At 43.5% G+C, this 24,027-nt stretch overlaps 1 protein-coding gene across 1 annotated transcript in view; it reads right to left on the reverse strand.

Annotated features, from left to right (window-relative positions):
* The window catches only part of L3HYPDH (trans-L-3-hydroxyproline dehydratase), a 61,951-nt gene that overhangs the window by 15,464 nt on the left and 22,460 nt on the right, over positions 1–24,027 (reverse strand). The window contains exons 3-4 of the mRNA XM_078662121.1: positions 12,328–12,450; positions 4,700–4,837 (exon numbers count right to left, since the gene is read on the reverse strand). Coding sequence (XP_078518247.1) covers positions 4,700–4,837; positions 12,328–12,450 — 261 coding nt within the window. The remainder of the gene's footprint in view (positions 1–4,699; positions 4,838–12,327; positions 12,451–24,027) is intronic.

Genomic DNA, 24,027 nt, shown 5'->3' on the forward strand with positions numbered 1-24,027 from the left:
AGAGGTTGTTTTACATGGATGGATAAAATGTTTCTGCAATCGCACTGTGTTTCTGCCTTCTTTTGATTCTGGGGATGGGTATGTTTCTGGCAGTGTTGTAAGGATACCAAACAAGGGGCCAGGTGTACAAAGAATGGATTTGATGAAACTGGATACAAATTGCACACCGACTTTTACCAAATTCAGTCGGTTTTTATGAACTGAGCTATGTATTAATAGGTTAGTTCACAAATTGCAATTCGGCCTACCTCATTGTATTGTATTGTATTGTATTGTAATTGTATTTATATAGCGCTTACTAACCTGACGAGGCGACGAAGCGCTTTTTCGGCGGGTAGCACGCTACTCCGGGACCCATATAGGATTAGTGTTGAAATAATATAGTGAAACATGCAAGTACATTTTAAGTGGTGGATAGATTAGTCAGTTATTTGGATTTGGAATGATAGCAGAAGGATAGAGGAGGACAAAGGTTTGTATTTATTTACCGCTCGCTTGTTGACGCATGCTATTCAGGAAGCCTATAAAGGATTAGTGGTGAATTAATATGGTGAAATATGAGGTAATTTCAGTGGTGGATATTAGTCTGTTAGTTGGAGTGAGAAGGATAGCGGATGGATAAAAAGGGAAGGAAGATTTGCATTCACATAGCACTTGTTACCCCTGATGGGTGTTGAAGCGCTTTTCTGGCGAGTAGCACGCCACTCCGGAACCCATAAAGGATTAGTGTTGAGAATTAGTATAGTATAAATATGAAGTAATTTTGAGTAGTAGATATGTTATTCAGTTATTTGGGCAGTATATTAGTATAGTTGAGTATGGAATATGGAATTTGAGAAGTGAACATGTTAGTCTGTTAATTTTGATTGAAAAGGATAGTGGAGGGATAAAAGAGTGAAGGTTTTTTTTTGGGGGGTACAGCAGGAGAGAGTCTAGAAAGGGTTATTTTGGCGATCATAGTAGTGGTATGGGGTTTGGGATAAATGAGAGAGTGAATGTAGAGGATATATTGATAGATGTATAGATGAGAGATAGGGTAGTGCATTAGAAGGAGTAGTAGAAAGAAGTTTGAGCTGAGTCAGAAGGTTGGGCTAGAAGAAATATAGAGCGAAGTATAGGCTGAGAAATAGGCTAGTGCATTGGAAATGCTAAATTAGAAGAAAATGATAAATATATAGATCCATAAGTACATTGAAAGTATATAGGTACATAAAGGAAATAAGTATATTTAGATAAAATATATTGATAGAGGCACAGGATGAGAAATAGGGTAGTGCATTGGATATGCTTTTTCAGGAGAAAAGTAACAGACACACAGATCCAAGTACATGGAAGGTACATAGATGCACAATGGAAGTATGTACATGTAGACCAAAGATGATTTTTATTTATTGATGAATATTATTATTATTTTATTTTCTCTTAACAACATAATTATTTTACATGTTTTATAAATTAATACACAAAGATAGGTACATATCTATATTGAAAACAAATGCTTATATACAGAGGAATATGCTGTAAATTTCTTTTTACGTATGATGCTTATGTGGGGAAGAGCCAGATCTTGAGTAGTTTTCTGAAGATAAGGTGGTTGTCGATGAATCTTATGTTGGGGGTAAAGAGTTCCATAGTTTGGCTGCTTGAACAGAGAAGGATGTGCCACCCATGGTTTTTTTCTTGTATGGTGGGATTTTGTGGCGAGATGCTCCTTTAGAGTGGAGGTTCCTTTGTTGAATGTGTTTGGTGATTTTATTCCTGATGAAGAGTGGTCCTATTCCATGTATTGCTTTGTGGGTAATACAAAGCAGCTTAAACGTGGATCTTCTGGCAACCGGTAACCAATGCAGGGCTTTCAAGGCAGGGGAGATGTGGTCTCGTGGTTCGATATGCAAGAGTAGTCTGGCAGCCGAGTTCTGAATCCGTTGTAGTCTTTTCATGGTCGTTAAAGGTGATCCGTGGTAGAGGCTATTGGCGTCATCGAGTTTGGATAGAACAAGGGAGATGGTAGCTTGGACCTTGTGTGGAAATACCAAATGAGGGAAAATTCGTTGCAGCGTTTTTATAGTAGCAAAACTTGATCTTGCTAGTTTATCCACTTGGACATTCATCGACAGCTTGGAGTCCATGGTCATTCCGAGGTTTCTTACTTCCTTCGATACTTTAGGCAGTGATCCCAGTTCATCAGGCCATGCGGCAAGCGGGTTGTAATTTTTCCAATCGCCACACATGAGTATTTCAGTTTTTGAAGCATTCAATTTGAGATGGCTCCAAGTCATCCACTGATCCACGGCTCTGAGACAGCTGAAAATTGGTGATTTTGCAATGTCTTTGGGGCATTCCAGTTGAAGGAGTATTTGCGTGTCATCTGCACAGTTGTAGCACGTGAGGTGAAATTTATTGATCAGTACTGGTAAAGACTTCATGTAGATGTTGAAAAGCATGGGTGTGATGATAGAACCTTGAGGGACCCCTGCTTTTGTGGAGTACGGTTTGGACGAGAAAGGTGGGGTGTTTATGACATTAGTTCTGTTTCGAAGGTAGGACGCAATCCAGTCTAGAGCAGTTCCCTCTATGCCGGCTTCATAAAGTCTTTGTTTCAGAGTGTCATGGTCAACTGTGTCAAAGGCAGCTGAGAGGTCCAAGAGGAGTAGCGCAGCAACCCCGTTGCAGTCAACTATATTCTTTAGGTCATCCCAGATGGCAAGGAGGGCAGATTCAGTGCCACTTCCCGGACGGAATCCTGTTTGGAAATCTGAAAGTATGTCATTCTCTTCAATGAATTCTGGGCGAATGATGCTCTTTCTATCAGTTTGCCCAGGAAAGGTCCATTTGTAATGGGTCTGTAGTTGTCAGGGTTCAGCGGGTCCAAGTTTGTTTTCTTCAGTAAAGGGCGTATGTATGACTTTTTGAGTTCTTCTGGAAATATTCCAGTAGTTAAGGAATCGTTGATGATTCTTCTTACTGGAATGGCAGCAGAGTTTGTCAAAAGAATTGTCTTGAAAGTTTGTGGCGGACAGGGGTCAGAAGGGCTGCCGGCAGGCCTGCTTGCTTTAACCAGGTCCATAAATTCATCGTGTGAGATGTGTTGGAAGGAACGGAGAGGCTTGATTAGAACATTCTTGGATAGTTGTTTTGTACAAGGGTTAGTGCTGGTGCTTTGTTTCTGTTGTAAATACGAGTCCAACGTGTCTGCTTTGTCCGTGTAATGATTTGCCAGTTTGTCTGTGAAATCTTGAGTAACAGGATGAGTTCCTTCTAGGCAATTTGGTTTTCGGAACTCATTGAGTATTTTATAGAATTCTTTATTTGCACATTTAGCGTTTTGAATTCTGTCTGAATAGTACCTTTTCTTAGCTTTTTTGATAGCCGACTTATATAATCTGTTAATTTTCTGTAGGTGAAGTTTGTCTTGTTTGGCGTTTGTTTTGAGCCAGGTATGTTGCAGCTTTCTAATTTGTTGTTTTATGTCTTTTATTTCTATGTTTCTCCAAGGCGCTTTTTTTCTTTTGTTCTGTTGTGTGGTTTTGAGTGGTATCAGGATGTCAAAAGCTTCCTGTAGCCACTCATATAGATTCTGAACAGAATTTATGATTTCCAGATTTATACTGGATGTTAGTTGTGTTTCCAAGTGTTCCAAATTGAGTTTGTTCCACGGCCGATAGGTGGATGGATATAAGGTAGTTTTAGGTGAGTCGCTTAGCGTTGTTTTATGTTGGAAAGCAAGCAAGTGGTGGTCTGACCATGTGACTGGAGTTATAGTTTGAAAGGTAACTAGTTCAGTATTAGCAAAAATGACATCTAGGATATGTCCAGCGGTGTATGTCGGATTGGGGACAATCTGATGCAGGTTCAATGCGTCTAGGCCGGTGATTATTGTTTTTGGATGGGTCATATTGGTTTTATCAAACCAAATGTTAAGGTCACCCAGAACGCATAGGCTGGAGTGTATTGTTATCAGGTTTGAAACTGTGTCTAGAAGTGCGCCTGGGAATATTGCCTTGCTAGGTGGAGGTCTGTAAAGGAGCAGGAAGTTACTACGAATCACAGCCATCACAAGGATGGTGGCCTGTTGAGATCAGCAGACCAACATGTCTGCGATTGCTTTTAAAGAAAGAAGTTTTTTTAAACGCAACTGGTTTTCTTAAAGGAAAACAGGGAGCGCTTAAAAGAAAAAAAAGATAAGCGTAAGTAATATTTTTAAAATGTAGACAGTGGTCCACGGGACCATAAACTTCTCTTAAAAAATGGTTTTGTCAACATTCACAAAGTGGAGGGGCCACGTTAAGGAGGTGGTAAAATATTAATATTTTGTGACCGGATTTCGGTGACAAAACATTAATGCATTCCATACTGAATCTGTATTTAAATGGGGTGCCCTAGAGACGCCCTTTCAAATACCAATTCGGTATTTGGTCACAAACACAAATTGTAATTCAGTAACATGTCACTGAATCGCAATTTGTATTTCCTACATACAAAAAAGGGTTTTTTGCGGTCGCAAACAGCCCGATTTGTCAAATTGGACCGGTTGCAAAGGCAAAGATGCTTTGTACATCTAGCCACAAATCCCCAAATTGTCTGAAAATAGGAAGAGCATGCAAGTAATTGTAGTAGCATCCATAACAATTGCTTTTCATCATCCTTTAAGTCGGATATAAAAGTCTTACTTTTGGAAAGGATAAAATGTCCTTATTACCTTTACTGCTTTCCCAGTGAAGAGTGACTCAGTGGCACCACTCTTAAAACTCCTAGTCTGGTTCACCTGAATAAGGCCTTTGTGGTACTGCAGAGCAATGCGCGCTGTCACTCCTGAACCAGTAGGACTTCGGTCAACCTAATTTAAAAAGAATACAAACAAGTTACAGTTTTGAAGTAATTGTTCTATTTATCAGCAGTAGCAATTGCAGTCCTTAAGACAATATCATTAAAACCGGAAATGACAGTGTCATCACCCTGGTAATGTTTCCGAATAATAAACAAAGTACTACAAGTCAAGATAAAACACAGTAAATGGATGACAGGAGAGGAGAGCAAACAAAAAAAATAGTCCAGAAGTGAAATACAATATAGCACCACAAAATAGCATTAGTTACATGCATCAAAGATTTTCCCAAAACGAATTGTGTCTAACATGTTGAAATCCATTTTAATTAACACCATCTTCCAACCTACACTTACAAAACCCTTTATGTCATTGTGACAGTCTGTAGCCAAGCTTCACATAGTGAGACCAGTTATGCATTTACGTTCCTTCCACCTGCTTTGACTCTGCTCATAAATATCTTCGCCATACTTCACCCCTCAGTTTCCTACAAATATTCTGCAAGCTGAGAAGTTAACGCTTGTGCTCCACTCTTAATTTTGCCTGCAGCAGGAGCTTACACGCCATTGAAGGGACTCTTAGCAACTCATGGAAATAAAGGGTTCACAAAAATTAAGAGAATTATTATTTACGATTTTTCTCCCGAGGGGAGTCAGTGTGCTTTACAGTTAACAAGATAAACATGATGCGTTACAAAATCAGATAAAACCATAAAACATATAGAGAGAATTTAAAATTTGAAGTATATTAGCACGAGGAATTAAACAGGGAAGACAGATGGGATAGACTGCCCTTCATATGTTGGTGGAAGAGAAAAAAAAGAGTCGAGCATTTAGGTGAGAATTGAATGGTAGAGTTTCAATTTGTTTCGTAATGGCACAATGTTTTCCTGGCGTCTTGGGTTTTCATGGAGGGAGTTTCTCACTGAGGTAGCACCCCCAGAAATCAATTTTGTTGGAGACCAGTGGGGTTTGAATCTTTTTGATTTCAGTGAAAGAACTTCTTCACTTATTCGGTTTCAACTACTTTAGAAATGTTTTGAGCAGAATGATGATATGCTTGGTGTTGTCTGCAGGCTCTAAAAGTAAAGTAAGCAAGACTGAACTTAAACCCTGCATTCAGTAATAGTCAGTAAAGACCTCTTAATTATGGAGTTACATGGTCATACTTTTTGGAGCTAGTGGAAAATTTGGCCACTAAGCGGAGCAAATCTTTCACAAATGAAAATGAGTTTTTGGAAGCTGTCATAAAAAGGGTCTTTCCCTGATCTATTTTGAGAATGGCTTGAATTTCATAACAAAAGGCAGATTGTTTTATATAGCCTCAGAGCCCAACATACTGGGGTCTTCCAGCCATTAAAGGCCCGCTCCAGCGTTAAACAAGGTAGCAAGTCTTTAATGGCCGGTAGAGCCCGAGGGAGGCCTCTAAGGTTATTAGAACATTTTGCCTCAAAAGGGCAGAATGTTCTAATTTGTAAAACAAAGGCCTAAAATCCCCTCGGGCACCAAAAGTCCTTTTGTTAAACATTGGAAAGTTGATGTCCTGGCTTTTACTGGCCATTAGAAGCAAGAAGCACTTCATTTTTTTCAATGGAGCGCTCAACATTCGAATGTTCTAATAAAGCTTTGACATTTTGTTAAGGTTTAGAGTGAGACTCTGGCTTATTTCACTGGGCGCTCGATGTATGCTTTCATGAAGAGGTTTTAATCTGATCCAAAAACCAAGGGAATACACTTCTTGGGCCAATTTGGGAGAAAAGTAATCCATTGTTTCCCAAACCCAGTTTGTGTAAAGTGTTATTTTGCGTTCTTGGGCATTTAGAATGAATGCAGACCTTTTCTGGGGTTAACATGAAGACATTGGACGACTTACATTTTTGAATAATTTTACGCTTTTAGAGTGATGCTGTTAAAGATGGTGATATAACAAAAGACAAAGGTTAAAGTGACATTATAGTTAGGTGAAAATGTCAGTTGAAATAAACTTTTAAACTAAAAAAATCACTGAAATTCAACAGTTATAATTATTTCCAATAACTACAACTCACGCCCCGCCACGCACCGTGTTGTGATCAATTATGTAATTTGAGTTGTCATCAGTAATGTTATCAATGATGGCACAGAACATGTCATGAGTGTTGTAATATATGAGGTCATAAGCTGTGCATGGAGAGGTGCAAGTTCTAGTTATCTCAAATAACTATAACTGTGGATTTTCCGTGTTTTGTTAGTTCAAAACGCCACACTTAAACAGACATTTTCTCCTAACCATAACATCACTTTAACCTTTGGTTTGTTCAGTGAATTTATGAGATTTTTTTTTATCCAAAGTAAGATCTTATTGCCATACATAACTATAACATCACTTTAACCTTTGGCTTCTTCAGTGAATTTCTACAGTTTTTATGGTAAAATATTTTATCACCATATGTAAGGCCAAACCCTTGCTGCACACAGCTTTTGGCCTTTTGTGGCATTGGGCTGGCGGCAGGGCCTAGACTGCAGAGAGGCCCTGCGCCCGAAACCCCATTGGCAGCTAACCACCCATCGTGCACAACTTTCAAAGGAGTCTGGAAGAATAGCTGGGTAAAGACTGGGACCAGTGGAATGATTTCCTATAGGCACCGGCCAGAATAACATGTAATACTAAACCCCAAAGTCCCTCTTCCCTGCGTCCTTGCATTGCGAGTCTAAACCACCCAAATCTCCAACTTGCAGAGTGCCTGTCGCCCCTAATGTATCATCTAAAAACGTGGAAGCACTACCACCACCATACTCATGTGGTGAAGGATATTCCTACAAACATTGTGTCCCTCACCACTTTGAGTTTAGAACATAGAAAGGAATAACCATGTATCTCACAAGGAGTCTGTCCTGCCAGCCAACAATTTACCAATATCACAAGTGTCGCCCCATTCTCTTGACCTCATGTCTAACTTAGGCCCCCACAATGCCATTGTGTAATGTCCACATACAAGCAGGTACATCTGCCCTGCAAGGACCGAAAGCTCATGTGTCCGGGGTAGAGCCTCCCTTGTTCGGACGTTCAGCAGACTCTTGGCTACCTTGTCTCAGCTCCGCATCGGGCGTTTATTTCTCTGCCTCATGTCTCTCTGATGACCAGCTACTTGCCAACCCATGCCTCCTTAGGGGAGGTTGAAGTGTAGTGTTTTCCCATCCATCACCACTCAAAGCTCCGCCGGTAACAGCATCATATACTTAATGCCTTTCGCCCGGAGTGCCTTTATAACTGCTTCAAAACTTCTCCTCTGTTGCTTTACTTGTAGAGTGATGTCAGCAAGGAACCTGATGACCGTGTTCTCAAAGTGCAGGTCCCCATGGGTGCAAGCTGCCCGTAGGATGGCATTTCGGTCTCTGTAGTTGAAGATTTTAGCAATTATTGTTTGCAGGCACGGTCTCAGCCCAGTGTTCTGTGCGCCCTCTCAACAGTAAAGAAATTAGAGCCTCTTGGGACAGAGTGTTTTGAGGATCAAGTATTCTAGGAAGAGGTACACACTCGGGCCCTCTGCTCCCTCCGGTCCACTCTACACGGATGTTGTTTAATCTGGCTCTACCCTCCTAATCCTCCATTCAGGCCATCATGGCGACATTTTGTTGTGTGAAGGTCTGGACTAGTTCCTCCAGCCACTTCATATTGGAGTTCACGCCACTGATTTGTGACACAGCCTCCGTCACTTTATCTGAGATGTTCCGAAAATCTGGTTGAAGGACATTCACATCCACAGTAACTACATCAAATGTGGGATCAATGGGTATTATTGAGTTCCATGATCGTGGCCATAATCTCCCACAGAGAGGGTTTTTGTCCAGCAGCATCCGCAGCAGCACCCTTAGTCATCCCACTCCTGGCCTCCATGAGGTCTGTATATTTTTCTAGTTTGTTGGATTGAACTGGCCCTGACCCATAACCATGTCTGTGGGGCCTCTGATCAAGTCCAGATGGCTGCCACCTCTCCCTCAGCGTCACTCTTGGTCCCTTCACGTGGGGGCCGCTGATGAGAAGACCTGTCTCACCCGGCACACTCCTAGGTCAGCGCTCTGCTCCTTGCTCAAATATAGCTTCCTGTTATCATCCTAGTGAGTTTGGTCTGGACTGTTCTCATGAGGCACAGGGTCAAGACTGATTTGCACATGGCTGGATCCAAACTGGGGTGGCATAGTGAGCAAAATAATTATGGATTTAACCCAGATCTCTTGACTGGGGGAGAGTGTTTTAATCATTAAGCATTCTGTCCATCATTTGTTGCAGTTACACTTTTCGCCCTAAGTGGGATGGGTATGCCCAAACGTGAGTTCCTTGCTCACTGTGCCACTGGATTCAAGCTAGCCTGGCTCATGAAGGGTGAGATACCCCGAAACTGCTCCCAAGATGCTTGTGTCCGGTCCAGGGAGGACCTGGCTCGGCAGTTCGGTCGGGACTGTTCCCATGAGGCACAGGGTCAAGACTGATTTGAATATGGCTGGGCCCAAACTGGGGTGGCCTAGTGGGCAAAAGAACAATGGATTTAACCCAGATCTCCTGACTGGGGGAGAATGTTTGAATCATTCATCATTCCGTCTATCATTGGTTGCAGTTACACCATCCTAGTGGTCTGCACAACACAGGTCTCCCCTGCTCTCAGGGTAATGGAGTTCCTGGGCCCTCAGGGGCTGTTGGACCCACTGCCCGGTCACCAAGCCCAACAGAAAGGAGGCGGGCCCTCCTCACAGCTACCCCCTATGGGTGGAGATGTAGTGTTGAGTTGAGATGGGCCTACCACCCGTTATCGCTGCAGGCCCAAGCCGATTTCAGGGAGGAGGCCCGTGCCGCACGGGCAACGCTCCCAGTGGCCTCACTCGAACCCAGGTGTGGATATCATATGGATATAAGCAGGGCGGGTTCCGCCCACAGCAGCGACCCCACTTCAGCTCCCGTGCCCATCGTGGGTAGCGAGCAGACTGTCTCTTGCACTGCGCCGGTGCCTGATTCTCGCTGCGATCCACAGCCCATCCGTGAAGCCCCATGAGCACTGCCTCGGTCTCGTCACTCATCCCTGCAAACCTGCAGCCAGCGAGGCTCTCAGAGAGGCCGGCTCGCTCCCCAGACACAGTTCCAGTCTGTCAGTTGCTCCTCCATGCCCGGATAGCCTCTGCAGCAATATGGCGTCTCCTCGGGCAGCAGTGCCCCGGGCTCCCATCGTCTGACTACAGGCTCGCCGCTAGTCAGGAAGCCCGTCTCATGTGGTGAAGTCCTGGGGGGTCTCCTGTGTCCCCCCGACAGAAGCGCAGGTTGGATAGCTAACAGATATCAGGGAAGTTTTACTGACGGCCTCCACAGTCTCTTAGTGTGTGGCCGTCTTCATCTGCGGTTAGCTATGACCCTCTGACTTTTGATACTTATGCGGAAATTTATCCGACAGAGCTACACACTTCAAAAATCTAAGCAGTTGGTTTAGTGAATGAAAGAAAAAGCTTTCTTCAGGACCTCACATCTCTAAAAACAAATGCAAATATCATTACATTTTACCCTGAGCTCCGTATTATGGTCAATTAACAACCCTTGATATACTGAATTCATTATTTACATTCTGCCTTAGTCTCTCTGGACATCTATGAGATCTGGAAATTACTACTGTTGTTTACAAACTTCAAACTTTAAAGCAATATCAAATAAAGCGACATAACACTTTTCCTTACACAAAGGTAAACCTGCCTTTAGAAAAAGATGCCATGTTTGGATGGTCATCAACTCATATAAACAAGCACACCCACAAACAAAATGCCTTGCAAATATATCCTATATATTATCAACAAAAACCAATACATCTGCGAGCACAAGAACCTGTAGACTTCGCGATCACGGATTAGATACATTTGTTCACATATTATTCATCTTCGGAGCCCTTTAGAGTGCAGGAAATGGTTGTGTGACCCTTTAAACCAATTTAATATTCACAGTTGTTACCCAACAATAACATTCTGTGTACATACACAAGTCGTGACTAGATTTATAAAATGTATGAATATCACAGAGACACTGGTACAACATAAGGGCAAATAACACCATATATATTTTCTTGCTCCATACGATTACATAACTTTTATCTTATGTGTTGATAGATCCAGGAAGGTCATTGTTACATATTATTTTATGCAGCTTGCTGTATAATCAAATTCATAGGATTTGTGGATTCTGAGGTTTCATTGTTGTAATCTGAAGTGAATTGACAGCGCTAAGCTTCTCTGCACACCCTGTGATTAACAACATTGTTATCTTCTGTATTGATAGGTGCAGGGAGCTGCTGTTTTAGTGTCTTAATGGCGGTAATTGTCATGGGCTATGCTTGCCACGCGGTGATGCATGGCTGATCCTAGAAAGAAAAATGCAGATAATGTATGCAGTGGCACAAAGCTTCTTGACTGTTGGAGCCATTTGTTTTTAGTTAAGCGAAAGCACACTCCCACCAAGCAAGCACTTTAAACAAGGAATCTACATTAACCACCCCTTTCAAACAATGTGCCATGTACGAAAATTGCCCCCGTGTACACCATTTTTGGTTGAAATGATGAGGCTGCAAAAAGAATACATGAATGACCTTTTGAGACCACACATTTCCCTCCTCTATCATTAATGATGCTGTATCAGAAGATGGAACATACACAGGCCTGTAAACTAAGGGACTATCTACACTCGGAAGGGGAGTTCATATTTCATAGGCCTCACATGCTCTTATGCCTCCTTAGGTCATCAGATGCAAACTCCAATGAGTATAATCCTCAGAGGAATTGATCTAAGCCTTAGCCTGAATCAATTAAATAAATGTCAGGGTGAGACTTCAAACTGGGACCGCTTGCCCACTTTCTTTTTTAACAAGGCCATCTAGACAGGACTCTTTCCAAACATATCCCAAAGAGATCACTCATATCAAAATGTAGAACATCTATATCACAAAACTCCACAAAACAGTGGAAAATGTGAGCGAGCCTGGCATGCCTCTACGCCCATTTCCCTCTTCCCACTCAACTTTGCACCTTTCCCTGAAATGTAATTGTAGCCCCAAAAACTTTTTTTTTTTTTTTGCTAAAGCAAAACTTATTTTGTGGGAGGAATCCTTTGCCAAAAGTAGGTTTGCTTTTTTTCCACAAGTTCCCTTTTTTGCCGAATTTTTATTAACTTTTTAAAGGTTATGAAGGAACTGAATTTCTCAAAGTTGACAAACTTTATAATAAAAGATTCCCGAAGTTGATGAAGGTCAACATCACCAACTAGCCCCCAACTTGCAAATTATGGAGAGTACTTAATTTTATGCAAAAAGTTCAAAATCAGTAATAAAGTTGGAGAAATATCTGATCCTTTGTGCTTTGAAAAATGTTTTTTAGCCTGTCCCTTGAATGGACAGTAGACGAAAATAAAATGAAATATTAAAGTATATGTTCCTTAAGATGATACAAAGAAAGCTATTGGTAAGAAGATAAAATGCACCAGTGTTAAAGTGACATTACCTGCGCATCAGCAAAAACACATATGTTGGCAGTTGGTTGTTCACTAAATGCATCATTGCCATCTGTTAATATAGTGCCATAGAGAAACGCAAGATCTTCACTGTCTGGATGGTGCAGTTTAACCTACAAGAGAACAAGTATACAGGCACATCACACAATAATAATGGATAACAGAGTACAAAAATGCGAATTAGAACAGTATTAAAGGTTAAGCTGCAAATCTGACATAATAGAATAATTCAGTAATGTATGTCATATGTACTATTAAGCCAGTGTTAAATACGTTAAAGCTCTTATAGATAGATGTACTTATGCATTTTCTTGCAACAAACCTTGCGCTTAAGTAAAATGCTCGGTTTGTGACAAGAAAATGTGGTTTCTGAAAGTACTAAACGCATTTAACAATTCAGTAATATGTTACCAAATCACTAAAGGGTATAGGAAATCATAGAAAATCGCTATTTGGAAGAGGCGTGTTTAGGGCATCCCTTCCAAATAGCGATTCCTCATGATATGTATTAATGCTTTGCAACCGAAATGCGGTCACAAAACATTCAAGTTTTACCAGCACTTCAAAGGTGGTCATAACCCAGTTGCAAATGGGATAGGGCCCCCAGGGGACTCCTTTTCCTTTGTGAAGGACGCTCCTTTTGCCAAAACGCAGAAAAGACCTGAAACAGCCCCGCCACCTCCGTACCATCACCTCACTTCTGGAATTCCGAATGGCCCTCAAGACCTGGCTGTTTGAATAAGCCTCCGGGAACTGCAAGCCCCTGGATCCCCCATAAGGTGATTAGCCGCACTTTATCAATTTGATTGATTGAGTGATTGATTGAATGGTCCCAAAAACATTTTTTAGAATAGACAGTGCCCCATGGGACCCCACCTACTTTAAAAAACTGTTTTTCAAACGTTCTCTTTTTTGTAAAATGCATACCGCTTTCCTTTAAGGAAAATGGGTTGTTTAAAAAAAAAAAGAATGCTTTATTGAAATTTAATCGCAGACATGATGGTCTGCTGACTCAGAAGGCCACTATAACTGTGAAGGCAGCGAATTGTAGGGGATCGCAATTTTTTATGACCTGCCTCATTAATATTCATGAGTGAGGTTGAATTGCGACCCACTATGATTCGGCATTTTGTGAATTGATTTAGTACATAGGTCCATTTACAAAATACCATTTGATTTGCTAAAAGTTGGTATGCAAATTGCGACCGCTTTTAGTGAAACCAGTGTACTTATATGTGGCCCTTAATTTTTTACTGGTCATGAAAGAAATCTTTATTTTTTTCCACTTTTGATAAACAGCCACTGCAAGAAGGCTTAATGTAGTATTTTAGTGTTTTCGGGGAGGATGAAATCAATAATATTTTCAGCATAGCTGAAAACCATACATGTATATACTAAGGAGTAAACAGAAAATTAAAATACCCCCACTTTGAACCAAACTGTTACCATCACTGAATCAACTAAGCAAGCAAGCTGGGCCCTGTCTAGACGAGTTTCATTACCATTCCATCTTCCCTTCCATCAAGATGTCATCCATCAGTCTTTCCATGCATCCATTCATCCATACTTTCACCTTTCCATCCTCTCATCCTTTAATTCCATCCATCCTTTCACCCACACACCCACCTATTCACCTTCCATCTATTAATCCTATCACCCATTCTTCCCGCCCTTCCCATCACCAATTATTTTACCCTTCTAGCCATCCTTTCACTTTTCAATGTCCTTCCATCTATTTACTCATCTTTCTTTTCACCCTTCCTTTCAACCTCCTTCCTTTTCTTTCTTTCTTCTTTGCTTCCCTTGTTCTCTCTACCCATCTTTTATGTTCTTCCATTCTTACTTTTCTTTTCTTTCCTTTTAAAATCCTGCTCACTCTTTTTATTTGCCTCTATCGCTTTCTCTCTCACTCTCTTTTTCTCCCTATTTTCATCACCCCCATTACACTGGATGCACCTATCATGAGACATGGTCCTAATTCTTGGTCCATCCTCTATCCCCCCAAACTCTCCAAAAATGCGAAGAAAAACTTCAAACACAAACAACTAATTATTCACCAAGAAACGCTATTTGTTGATAACTATCGCAGTCTCACCTCTACGGTAAAAACGAACTACATTTTCTACTACAAGCACCCCTCTAAATGGAAAAGCACCTTCCTCCACCTCTTCCCAATCACGAAGTCTTGCAAAATTCCATATGGCCTGAAACTATCTACCTCACCTTCCCCTACTTTTCCTGGCGAAATAGACATCGTCATAATCCACATAATAATAATCCACATTTGTAAAGCGCGAACAATTAGCCCGTTAGGGTCTCTAGGCGCAGGGGGCCGTCGGGAAGATTAAGGAAGCTGTTGCCCAGAGTCACATGGTACTGGGCTAATCTGCCACCGGCACCAGGGATCGAACCGTGATCCCCAGATTCCGGAGTCAGTTGCCCTGGCCGCGGCGCCACACCTCTTCCACTCAACTCGACTGAAACTTGGCTCAAAGATCATGCAATCTTTAAATCTGGTAACATCCTCATACAAGCCTCGGAAAAACATCTCAGCATCTTTGAACACCGCTTCAGCGACTTATCCTACCTACTCTTGATTCCATCCTCTGACCCACCGTCCGCACAAACCCTACCTGACCCTGCACCTCCTCTGTCACCTCTTTCACCCACACCTACAGACTTTGATAACACCATGGAAATCTCCCAAACACTGACTCCCTATCTCTCCCCCTCCTTAACTACTACCCCCCTACAAGCCTACTACTTCCCCTACTTACAACAGTGCTCACTCCCTTCTGCTGGAGACACCAACATATGACAGCTGTCCCCCCCTTCCATCTTCCTCCCAAACACATTATGTCCTGTCACCTCCTCCACTCCCCCTCCAAACAAACATTGAAAAACCCATAGTAGTCTCCCAAGCACAGATTTTCCAATCCTCCCCCCACATTAACAACGGTCTTCACAATGACTAACCACCGAATGTCCACACAACCACCCTCTCTCTCACTCCCCCTCCTGAGGCACCAACACCTCTTTGCAATTACCCTCTACCATCTTCCACCCCTTTCCCCCCAATCCATCCACCATCTGACTCTATCCCCTGCGTCTAACCCTTCCTCCCCAACTGGCCACCCCCTCTGTAATCAGGAGTACTCCCCCCCTCACTCTCCTCAAGCTCCCCTTCCCTCCCCTAACCCTCCTCAGCCCCCAGCGTCTACCTCACCCCACCACTCCTCCCTCTCCTCAACTTCTAATCGATACCACCCTCTACACCCTCCTCCTGGGCTGCCCCCCTTACCCTAGACCCCTCGTCGCAACTAACACTGAATTTCCCCCCAGTCCCCCTGAATTCACATCCTCCTGCCCTTTCTCCCTCATCCCCCAAACGCTGCTTAACATAGACCTCATTCTCGCGAACCTATCAGTTGCACTCTCCTCTCTTAGAAAATATGTCAATCTCCTCTCCTCACTAAACCACCCCAACCATGCTAGCTCTCTGTGCACTGATCAAAACAACTTTTCAGTCACCTAGCCACAGGATACGCCCCATCGCCCCGGCAACAATACACTCAGAACCTTTCATGCCCCAAACCACCCCCACACCTCTAAACCCCTGGACTCTTGTAATCCTCACACCCCATGCTCTTTAAACATCGACCCTTTCATCCCACAAGCTCCTATCTCCGTGATCCTAGGGATTAACAGAATCCCAATTTCACCAGCCTCTCCTAGACCTCCCCCGCAAATTACCAGAATACGCCCCTGCCCTCCCTCTGCAACCAACCCTATACCCCTGTCTTGCATGCTGGTTAACTGCCGCTCGGCGGTCCAACACGCTATAGAAATCTCAGAAACCATCCTTAATGAATCCATCGACATTGCCTTTCTGACTGAAACTTGGCTCAAAGACCACTCCTCTTCCATTCTAGACATACTCTCCCCCCCCCCCCCCCAGCTACTCCATCCTCCGAAAGGATAGGCCAGTTAAAACTGGTGGCGGTCTAGCAATTATCTATAAAATTGAACTCCAACTCTCCCCTGTGCGCTTCCACGATCTGTCTACTTTCGAATATCTCAAAGCAGAACTTAACCGCATGCGCGCTAGCGGTTTTCCCGCTGTGCGCTGTGTTTTGCGAAAAGCCGCGTTACATGACGAGCTCAGCTCGTCATCAGCGTACGAGCGCCGTAACTGATGACGAGCTCAGCTCGTCATCAGCATTGAAGGGGTTAAAATGCAGGGCACTCCTCCAATAAGATTACACAACATCTATCATCCTCCCGGTGACCGTCTTCCTTTTGTAGAAGAATTGTCTGACCTTCTCACCCAATCCTCACTTTCCAACTCTAAAAACCTCTTCCTCAGGGATTTTAACCTCCATTGCAACAAAAAGGATGACCCTACAATTATCCTCCTCACTGGCCTACTGGACATCGATAACCTAAAACAACTATGCGACTCCCCCACTCACTCCAAAGGAGCCACTCTTGACGCCATCATTACTAACAATGAGTTGACCTCCCTCTCCTCCATAGTTCCCATTGATTGGTCTGACCACCACCTCATTCTCTTCACGATCTCTAATGCGGTTCAACCTCCTCCACCCAAATCCACCAATCAAATGAAACTGACGAGGAATTTTCACCTTATTCCCCCAGGTGAACTTGAGGCCAAAGTCAAAGCTCAACTGCAACTCTCCCCTCTCTCTCAAAATGTCAATGACCTCACCGAACACTTTAACAAATCCCTCGTTGAGGTCCTGGTCCAAATTGCCCCGAACAAACTAAAACGACAGAAAAGCTCCTCCAAATCCTGGTTCAATCCAGATCCCAACAATGAGCGTCTCGCACTCAGACCTACGGAACGCATTTGGCCACAAAACCCCTCCCCCCTTAACCTCTCTCTCCTCAGATCAGCTAGATCGAACTACAAAAAACACATTCTCAATGCCAAGACATCATTCTTCCGCTTACAACTCGATCGGGCCAAAAACAGACCTAGGGAACTTTTCAGCATTGTGAAAAACCAAACTTCCTCTGCTTCCCTTCAAGGTGATCGCATCCACTGAGAGATGTGAGGAAATTGCCAACTACTTTGTTGAAAAAAATTCCAAAATAGATCAATCCTTTGCCCTAACTCCCCCCCTAACCCACTACCCTCATTAGACATCCCCTCTAATTCTGCCTCACCCTATAATCTCCCTCTTGACTCCTTATCTCTCCCTCTTCTCGTGCCTCTTCTTGAACCTGACACCATCATACTGGAACTAAAAAATAACGCTTCTTGGCACGACTTCCATCCGGTCACTGAACTTGATGCCCTAAACGTCATTTCAAGACTAAAACCAATCTTCCCACACTAATGATCCTCTCCCATCAAACCTTGTCCAAGAACTAAAACATATCATTACCCCCTACTGGACCTCCATCATCAACTCCTCCTTTGCCTCTGGTTGTGTCCCTGCCTCCCTACAATTGGGACAAATCACTCCCATCCTCAAAAACCCTGCTGGTGACTCCAATGACCTAAATAACCTTAGTCCTATCTCTAACCTTCCTATTCTCTCAAAAGCCCTTGAAAAATGCGTACAGTTACAACTTGATAAACACATTGATTCATTCAATCTTTAAGACCTGTACCAATCAGGCTTCAGAAAGGGCTGTAGTACAGAAACGGCAATGCTTAACATAATTGATGACATCCAACACGCCCTGGACAAAGGCGATTCCTCCCTTCTCATTATTCTCCTTGATCTCTCCGCTGCTTTTGATACTGTAAATCACTCAACACTACTTAACACACTTAAAGAAAGTTTTGGCCTCAATGGCCCAGTCCTTAAATGGTTCACCTCCTTTTTACAACACAGAACGCAACAAATTAGAATCCGGGATTGCCTCTCTAAACCTATGCCCATCTCCCTTGGTGTCCCTCAAGGCTCTATCCTCTCCCCCTCTTTATTTAATCTCTTCATGGAACCCCTCACCCTCATCCTTAAACAAGCAGGAATCAACTACCACCTTTCCGCTGATGACACCCAACTTTACTGTAAAATTCAATCCCACTCGGATATCCTTCACCTCAATGATACCTTGAGTAAAATTCAATCCTGGTTCCACCTTAACCACCTCAAACTCAACCCCAAAAAAACCGAAATAATTCTCTTCTCCCTCAAGAACAACGCGCTCCCCATTTTATCCTGGATCTCAGACCTTACTGCACTCAACTGCTCTCTCACCATATCCAACTCTGTTAAATCACTCGGTTTTAACATTGACCTGAAGCTGTCGCTTATCCCCCAAATAAAAAACTCAGCCAAAAGCGCCCTCTACACACTCCATCACTTAAAGAAAATTAAACCCTTCATTCCTGCTGACGACTTTAAAATAGTCGTCCAATCACTGGTTCTGTCAAAAATCGACTCTGAGAACGCCATCCTCACCGAACTCCAAAAGCCCACCTCACCCCTATCAAGTTGGTTCTTAACCTGGCAGCTAAGCTCATTAGTGACCTTAAACGATTTGATCATATCTCCCCCCGCTCTTAAAGCCCTCAAGTGAATGCCCATTGAAGGAAGAACCTCATACAAGACAGCATCAACGCTCCCCGCAGTACCTCACTGACAAACTTCACATAGCCGGAAACTCTAGATCACTGAGAAGCACCAACACCCTCGCTCTTGTAACTCCTCTACTAAACAAGAAAACCACACAATCCCGCTCCTTCTCCGGAAATGCTCCGATCATCTGGAACTCGCTCCCCAAAGATCTTCGTTGCAACCCCTCCTACGCCAGCTTACAAAAATACCTCAAAATTCTCCTGCTGAACAAATATTGGGGCCCTTAAATCCGCCTATGAGCGCTCATCCCGCCCCCTATTGCTTTACCCCCCTTGCACCGTCCTTCTCCCTGATAACTTCTCCCTCATGTCCTCCCTATATGACCCACCCCTTCCCACCTGTTATGATCAAAATCGCACCCCCTCCTCATCCTAGCCCACTACCTTTCAATGACCCTTTCCCCTCCTCTCCATGATGTCCCTCCCATACCAGGATAAATATTCCAGGACTAGCTGGTAATCCCGCTCTACTCATATATTTTGACAATGTTAATTCTAGAATTGTTTGGACCTTCCTGTTGGGTATTGATTTCTATCTCACTGTTATCCTGTTACATTCAATTAATCCTATCTAAGTATTGCTGTATTATGTTCCCCTTATTATCCCACTCCCTGCCTCCCCATCCCCATTCCTTACTCCCGCCTTTGTTTTCGTTTTTAGACTATGCAATATTTTACAGGATGTCTTCCATTTGTATTGATTTCAGAATACTACCTCATTTTTTACTGTATTGCAACAAATTACCCCTGTAAAGCGCTCTAATACCCCCGGGTCCAGCTAGCGCTATATAAAACATCTTAAATGAATAAATTCCTTTTCTCTGTCTCCTACACTGTACAATTGCAGACTTTTGAATACACCCATGATTCTGTTATATATGAGCTAATGTCTACAGACCTCCAGACAGAAGAGACCCACAAAGAACAAAATGATCCAGTTGCAACCCCCTCTGTAGCTGCTAAAGTGGCAGGTCCATGAAGGGATTAAAGTCCACGTTACTACTATTCAAAGACAAAAAAAGTGTCTCCCTGTATCAATAGCAGCGATTTGTGGTTCTTTAACTGATACCAAGAGTTTTACAAAGTTTCAGTGGATACAACAAAGTGTTTTCTTTTATCCTGGTTAAATTAGTCGAAGACTCAGCAAATAATACAAGATAAAAGAAAACACGTCCTACACTCCTAATGCCTCTAATATGGGGGAGAATTTAAAAATTACAGATTGTCAAGCAACAATTTATTAACAAATTTGAGAAGAGAGTCCCAAACAAGTCTGTGATTGGGATATTTATCAGTTGCAGGAGAAAACGATCAAACAGATAAGGAGTTCATTTTGAATATTCAGATCTATATTGCATGCTTTTTTAGGTCGAGGACTCCGTCGCACTGCTGTAAGATTTTGTGTCTTTTTCGGATTCTGGGGTGTGTTTTTTAACTTTCTTTCTATTTACTTTCTCTCCTCTTCCCATTGGCTGGAATTTGACATTCCTGCCAATGGGAAGATGAGAGAACGAAAACATGCCCCCAATCACGAAAATAGCAGTGGTTTCTCCGAGGCAAAGCACGTGGTGGTGTGGATCGCTCCTCGGGGACACCGGCGTGCTGGACCCGTTTCTACAATGCAGGTGAGAGGCCCTTTTCTGCCCCCCTTCCCTCGTTGTGCTTGCTTTCTTGCCCCCTTGTTGTGTGCCCGCTTTCCTGCCCCCTCGTTGTGCTTTGTTTCCTGCCCCCCTCGTTGTGCTTTGTTTCCCGCCCGCCCCCCCCCCCCTCGTTGTGCTTGGTTGCCCGCCCGCTCCTCGTTGTGCTTGGTTGCCCGCCCGCTCCTCATTGTGCTTTGTTTCCCGCCCGCCCCCCCTCGTTGTGCTTTGTTTCCCGCCCCCCCCCTCGTTGTGCTTTGTTAATCGTTGTGCTTTGTTTCCCGCCCGCCCCCCTCGTTGTGCTTTGTTTCCCGCCTGCACCCCACCTCGTTGTGCTTGGTTGCCCGCCCGCTCCTCGTTGTGCTTGGTTGCCAGCCCGCTCCTCGGTGTGCTTTGTTTCACGCCCGCCCGCTCCTCGTTGTGCTTTGCTTCCTGCCCGCCCACCCCTCGTTGTGCTTGGTTGCCCGCCTGCTCCTCGTTGTGCTTGGTTGCCCGCCCGCTCCTCGTTGTGCTTGGTTGCCCGCCCACCCCCCCCCCTCGTTGTGGTTTGTTTCCCGCCCGTCCCCCTCGTTGTGCTTTGTTTCCCTTCCCCCCCTCGTTGTGCTTTGTTTCCCGCCCCCCTCATGGTGCTTTGTTTACCGACCCCCCTCGTTGTGCTTTGTTTCCCGCCCCCCTCTCGTTGTGCTTGGTTGCCCGCCCGCTCCTTGTTGTGCTTGTTTTTATTTTGTTTTCTTTACATTGCAGGCTATGTTAATAATATGGTGCCTACTCTCTAGTCAGAAATGAGTGTTTAGGACACATATTTTTCTTACAGGCCTGTTGTGCTATCAGAAAAAGAAGTTTCTGAATGGACGTATTTGTGCGTTATACCCTCGTTGTGCATTGTTTCCCGCCCCCCCCCCTAGGTGTGCTTTGTTTCACGCCCGCCCCCCCCCCCCTCGTTGTGCTTGGTTGTCCGTCCGCTCCTCGTTGTGCTTGGTTGACCGCCCGCCCCCGTCTCGTTGTGCTTGGTTGCCCGCCCGCTCCTCGTTGTGCTTGTTTTTATTTTGTTTTCTTTCCATTGCAGGCTATGTTAATAACATGGAGCCTACTCTCTAGTCAGAAATGAGTGTTTAGGACACATATTTTTCTTGCAGGCCTGTTGTGCTATCGGAAAAATAAGTTTCTGAATGGACGTGTTTGTGCGTTATACCACAGCAGTGGGTGTCCTTTCTACCGATGCAACAAAGACTGCCATATTTCTGAGACTACTGGAGAGAGGTTAAAGTTGTAACACGCACAGCCAAGACCAATTGCAAGACCTACTCCAAATTGATCTCCTGTTTGCTTGGTCTATGCTAGTGTTTGACTGTTGTGCTGTATTTTGATACATTAACTCATCCGGCTGCAGGCATTCCCAGCAAAATAGAACAGTTTTGACTCGAGTGAAACTACTAATCTTAGGGTTTCTAGTTGTTTCAGAAAATGCAATGGATGTAACTGATTAAAGGGGTTCATAGCATACTTTAACTTCATTCATTTAAGATGAAAACATTAGATACAAATTCATATGGATTTATGTTTTGAAAAAGACAAGTAAAAACAGATAAATCTATATTTGCTTCGGAGATTTTTTTCAAACTTTGCTGTAATCTGCAGCACCCAAGCACCGATGCCCAGAGAGACACTTACACAGCCGTGGTAGTGCTCAATGGAGAATGCCAATGGGCGACTAAAGCCCGTAACAGTGACCTTCTCAGACTTTCACCTGTTTAATTCTATACACCGGGTCTCCACTGAAGGAAGAGAGGTAATACACGAAAAACTCCACTAGGCCAAAAGATAGTTTGGCACAGTCAGAGCAATATCATTCATTTTTCCAGTGCCTGCGAGTCTATGCGTCTACTTTCTAGGGTCCAGTGAAGACCAAAGACTTATCTGGTCCCCCCCTTCGCCTCCCTCCATGTGCCCTGTGTGGCAGTTTTTATCTAAACTTGGGGAGATGACGTTTTGTATTCTATTATCCTACTTGCTGCAATCTAAGATACACTAACATATTCAAGAGCCCTCCCTTGTGGCTATTCTCTTTCCATGGGGTTGGACGAGGTATGGTCCATGTAAGACCTATCAGCCTTAGGATGGCCTTCCCTCAAACATTTTGCCTGCTTACCACCTACTTTAGCTGACTCTTTTTGTTGACCATAGGACTCTGTGCACTTTACCACTGCTGACCAGTGCTAAAGTGCATGAACATGGTTACATTAGTGTATACACAATTAGCACATTTAATTTACTTGTAAGTCCATTGTAAAGTGGTATACCATATACACACTGTAAATTAAATACTACTAGCGGGCCTGCAGCACTGATTGTGCCACCCACACAAGGAGCCCTTTAAACATGTCTCTGGCCTGCCACTGTAGAGTCTGTGTGTGCATCTTTACTGCCACTTCGACTTGGCATTTAAAACTCTTTGCCGAGCTTTAACTCTCCTTTTATTATACAAAGGTTACCCCTAAGGTAGGCCCAAATTAGCCTATAGGGCAGGGTACTGTATAAGTAGAAGGTAGGACATCCTTTAAGTTTTACATGTCTAGGTATGAAAAACACCTACATATGTTTTTTACTACTGTGAGGCCTACACCTCTCATGGGTTAACATTGTGAATTCCTTAATACACTTCTAAGCTGTAATTCCTGTTTAGAAAGGAGTGGCTATTTCATGTTTTATAACTTTGGAATGGTAATGATAAATCCTCTTTACTGGTAAAGCTGGATTTAACATAACTTTTTTATAAATGCCCCTTTTTGAAAGTGGACATTTCTCTGCTCTTACAGCTCTGTGTTGCAGCAGTCTGTCTCCAATACATGTCTGGGGTGAGTGACAGCTACACTTTATGCATTCCCTCTAGACAGCAACAAACACAGAAAGGTTAGGTGTGTCTGAGTACTCACCTTCATTCTGATGTCTCTTCTTGGGTAGGAAGGGAGGGAGGGATTGACACACCTAAATAGGTAGTGACCTGTCACCACACAAAGGGCTGATTATCCCCTATTGATAGCCTGGAGCCCGGGCTTGAAAAAATGGCCTTTGTGCTCTTCAAATACCCTTCTTTGAAGTCACCCCAATTCAAATGCACACCTGGTTATAAGTACTGGGTCTCTGACAAATCAGACAATTCTGAACCTACAACTGGACTCTATCAGAAGAAATGCTGTGTTGCATCAAGGACTGACACTCTGCTGCACTGCTGACCTGGAAGGCTTGATTTTTTGCTGAGCTGCCCTGCTGCCTGCTGCTCTCTGACCCTGCTGAGGGAGAGCTGGACTCTGCCTTGCAACCCAACGTTTTCTCCAAGGGATTGTTGTCTTGCCTCCTGTTGTTGAGTCTCAGGTAAATCAAAGTTTCTACCACTGCTCTTGTGCCTGAAGATACTTGCTTCAGAGACACCAACGCAT

Source organism: Lissotriton helveticus, chromosome 9 (assembly GCF_964261635.1).
Source record: "Lissotriton helveticus chromosome 9, aLisHel1.1, whole genome shotgun sequence".
Taxonomy (NCBI): domain Eukaryota; kingdom Metazoa; phylum Chordata; class Amphibia; order Caudata; family Salamandridae; genus Lissotriton; species Lissotriton helveticus.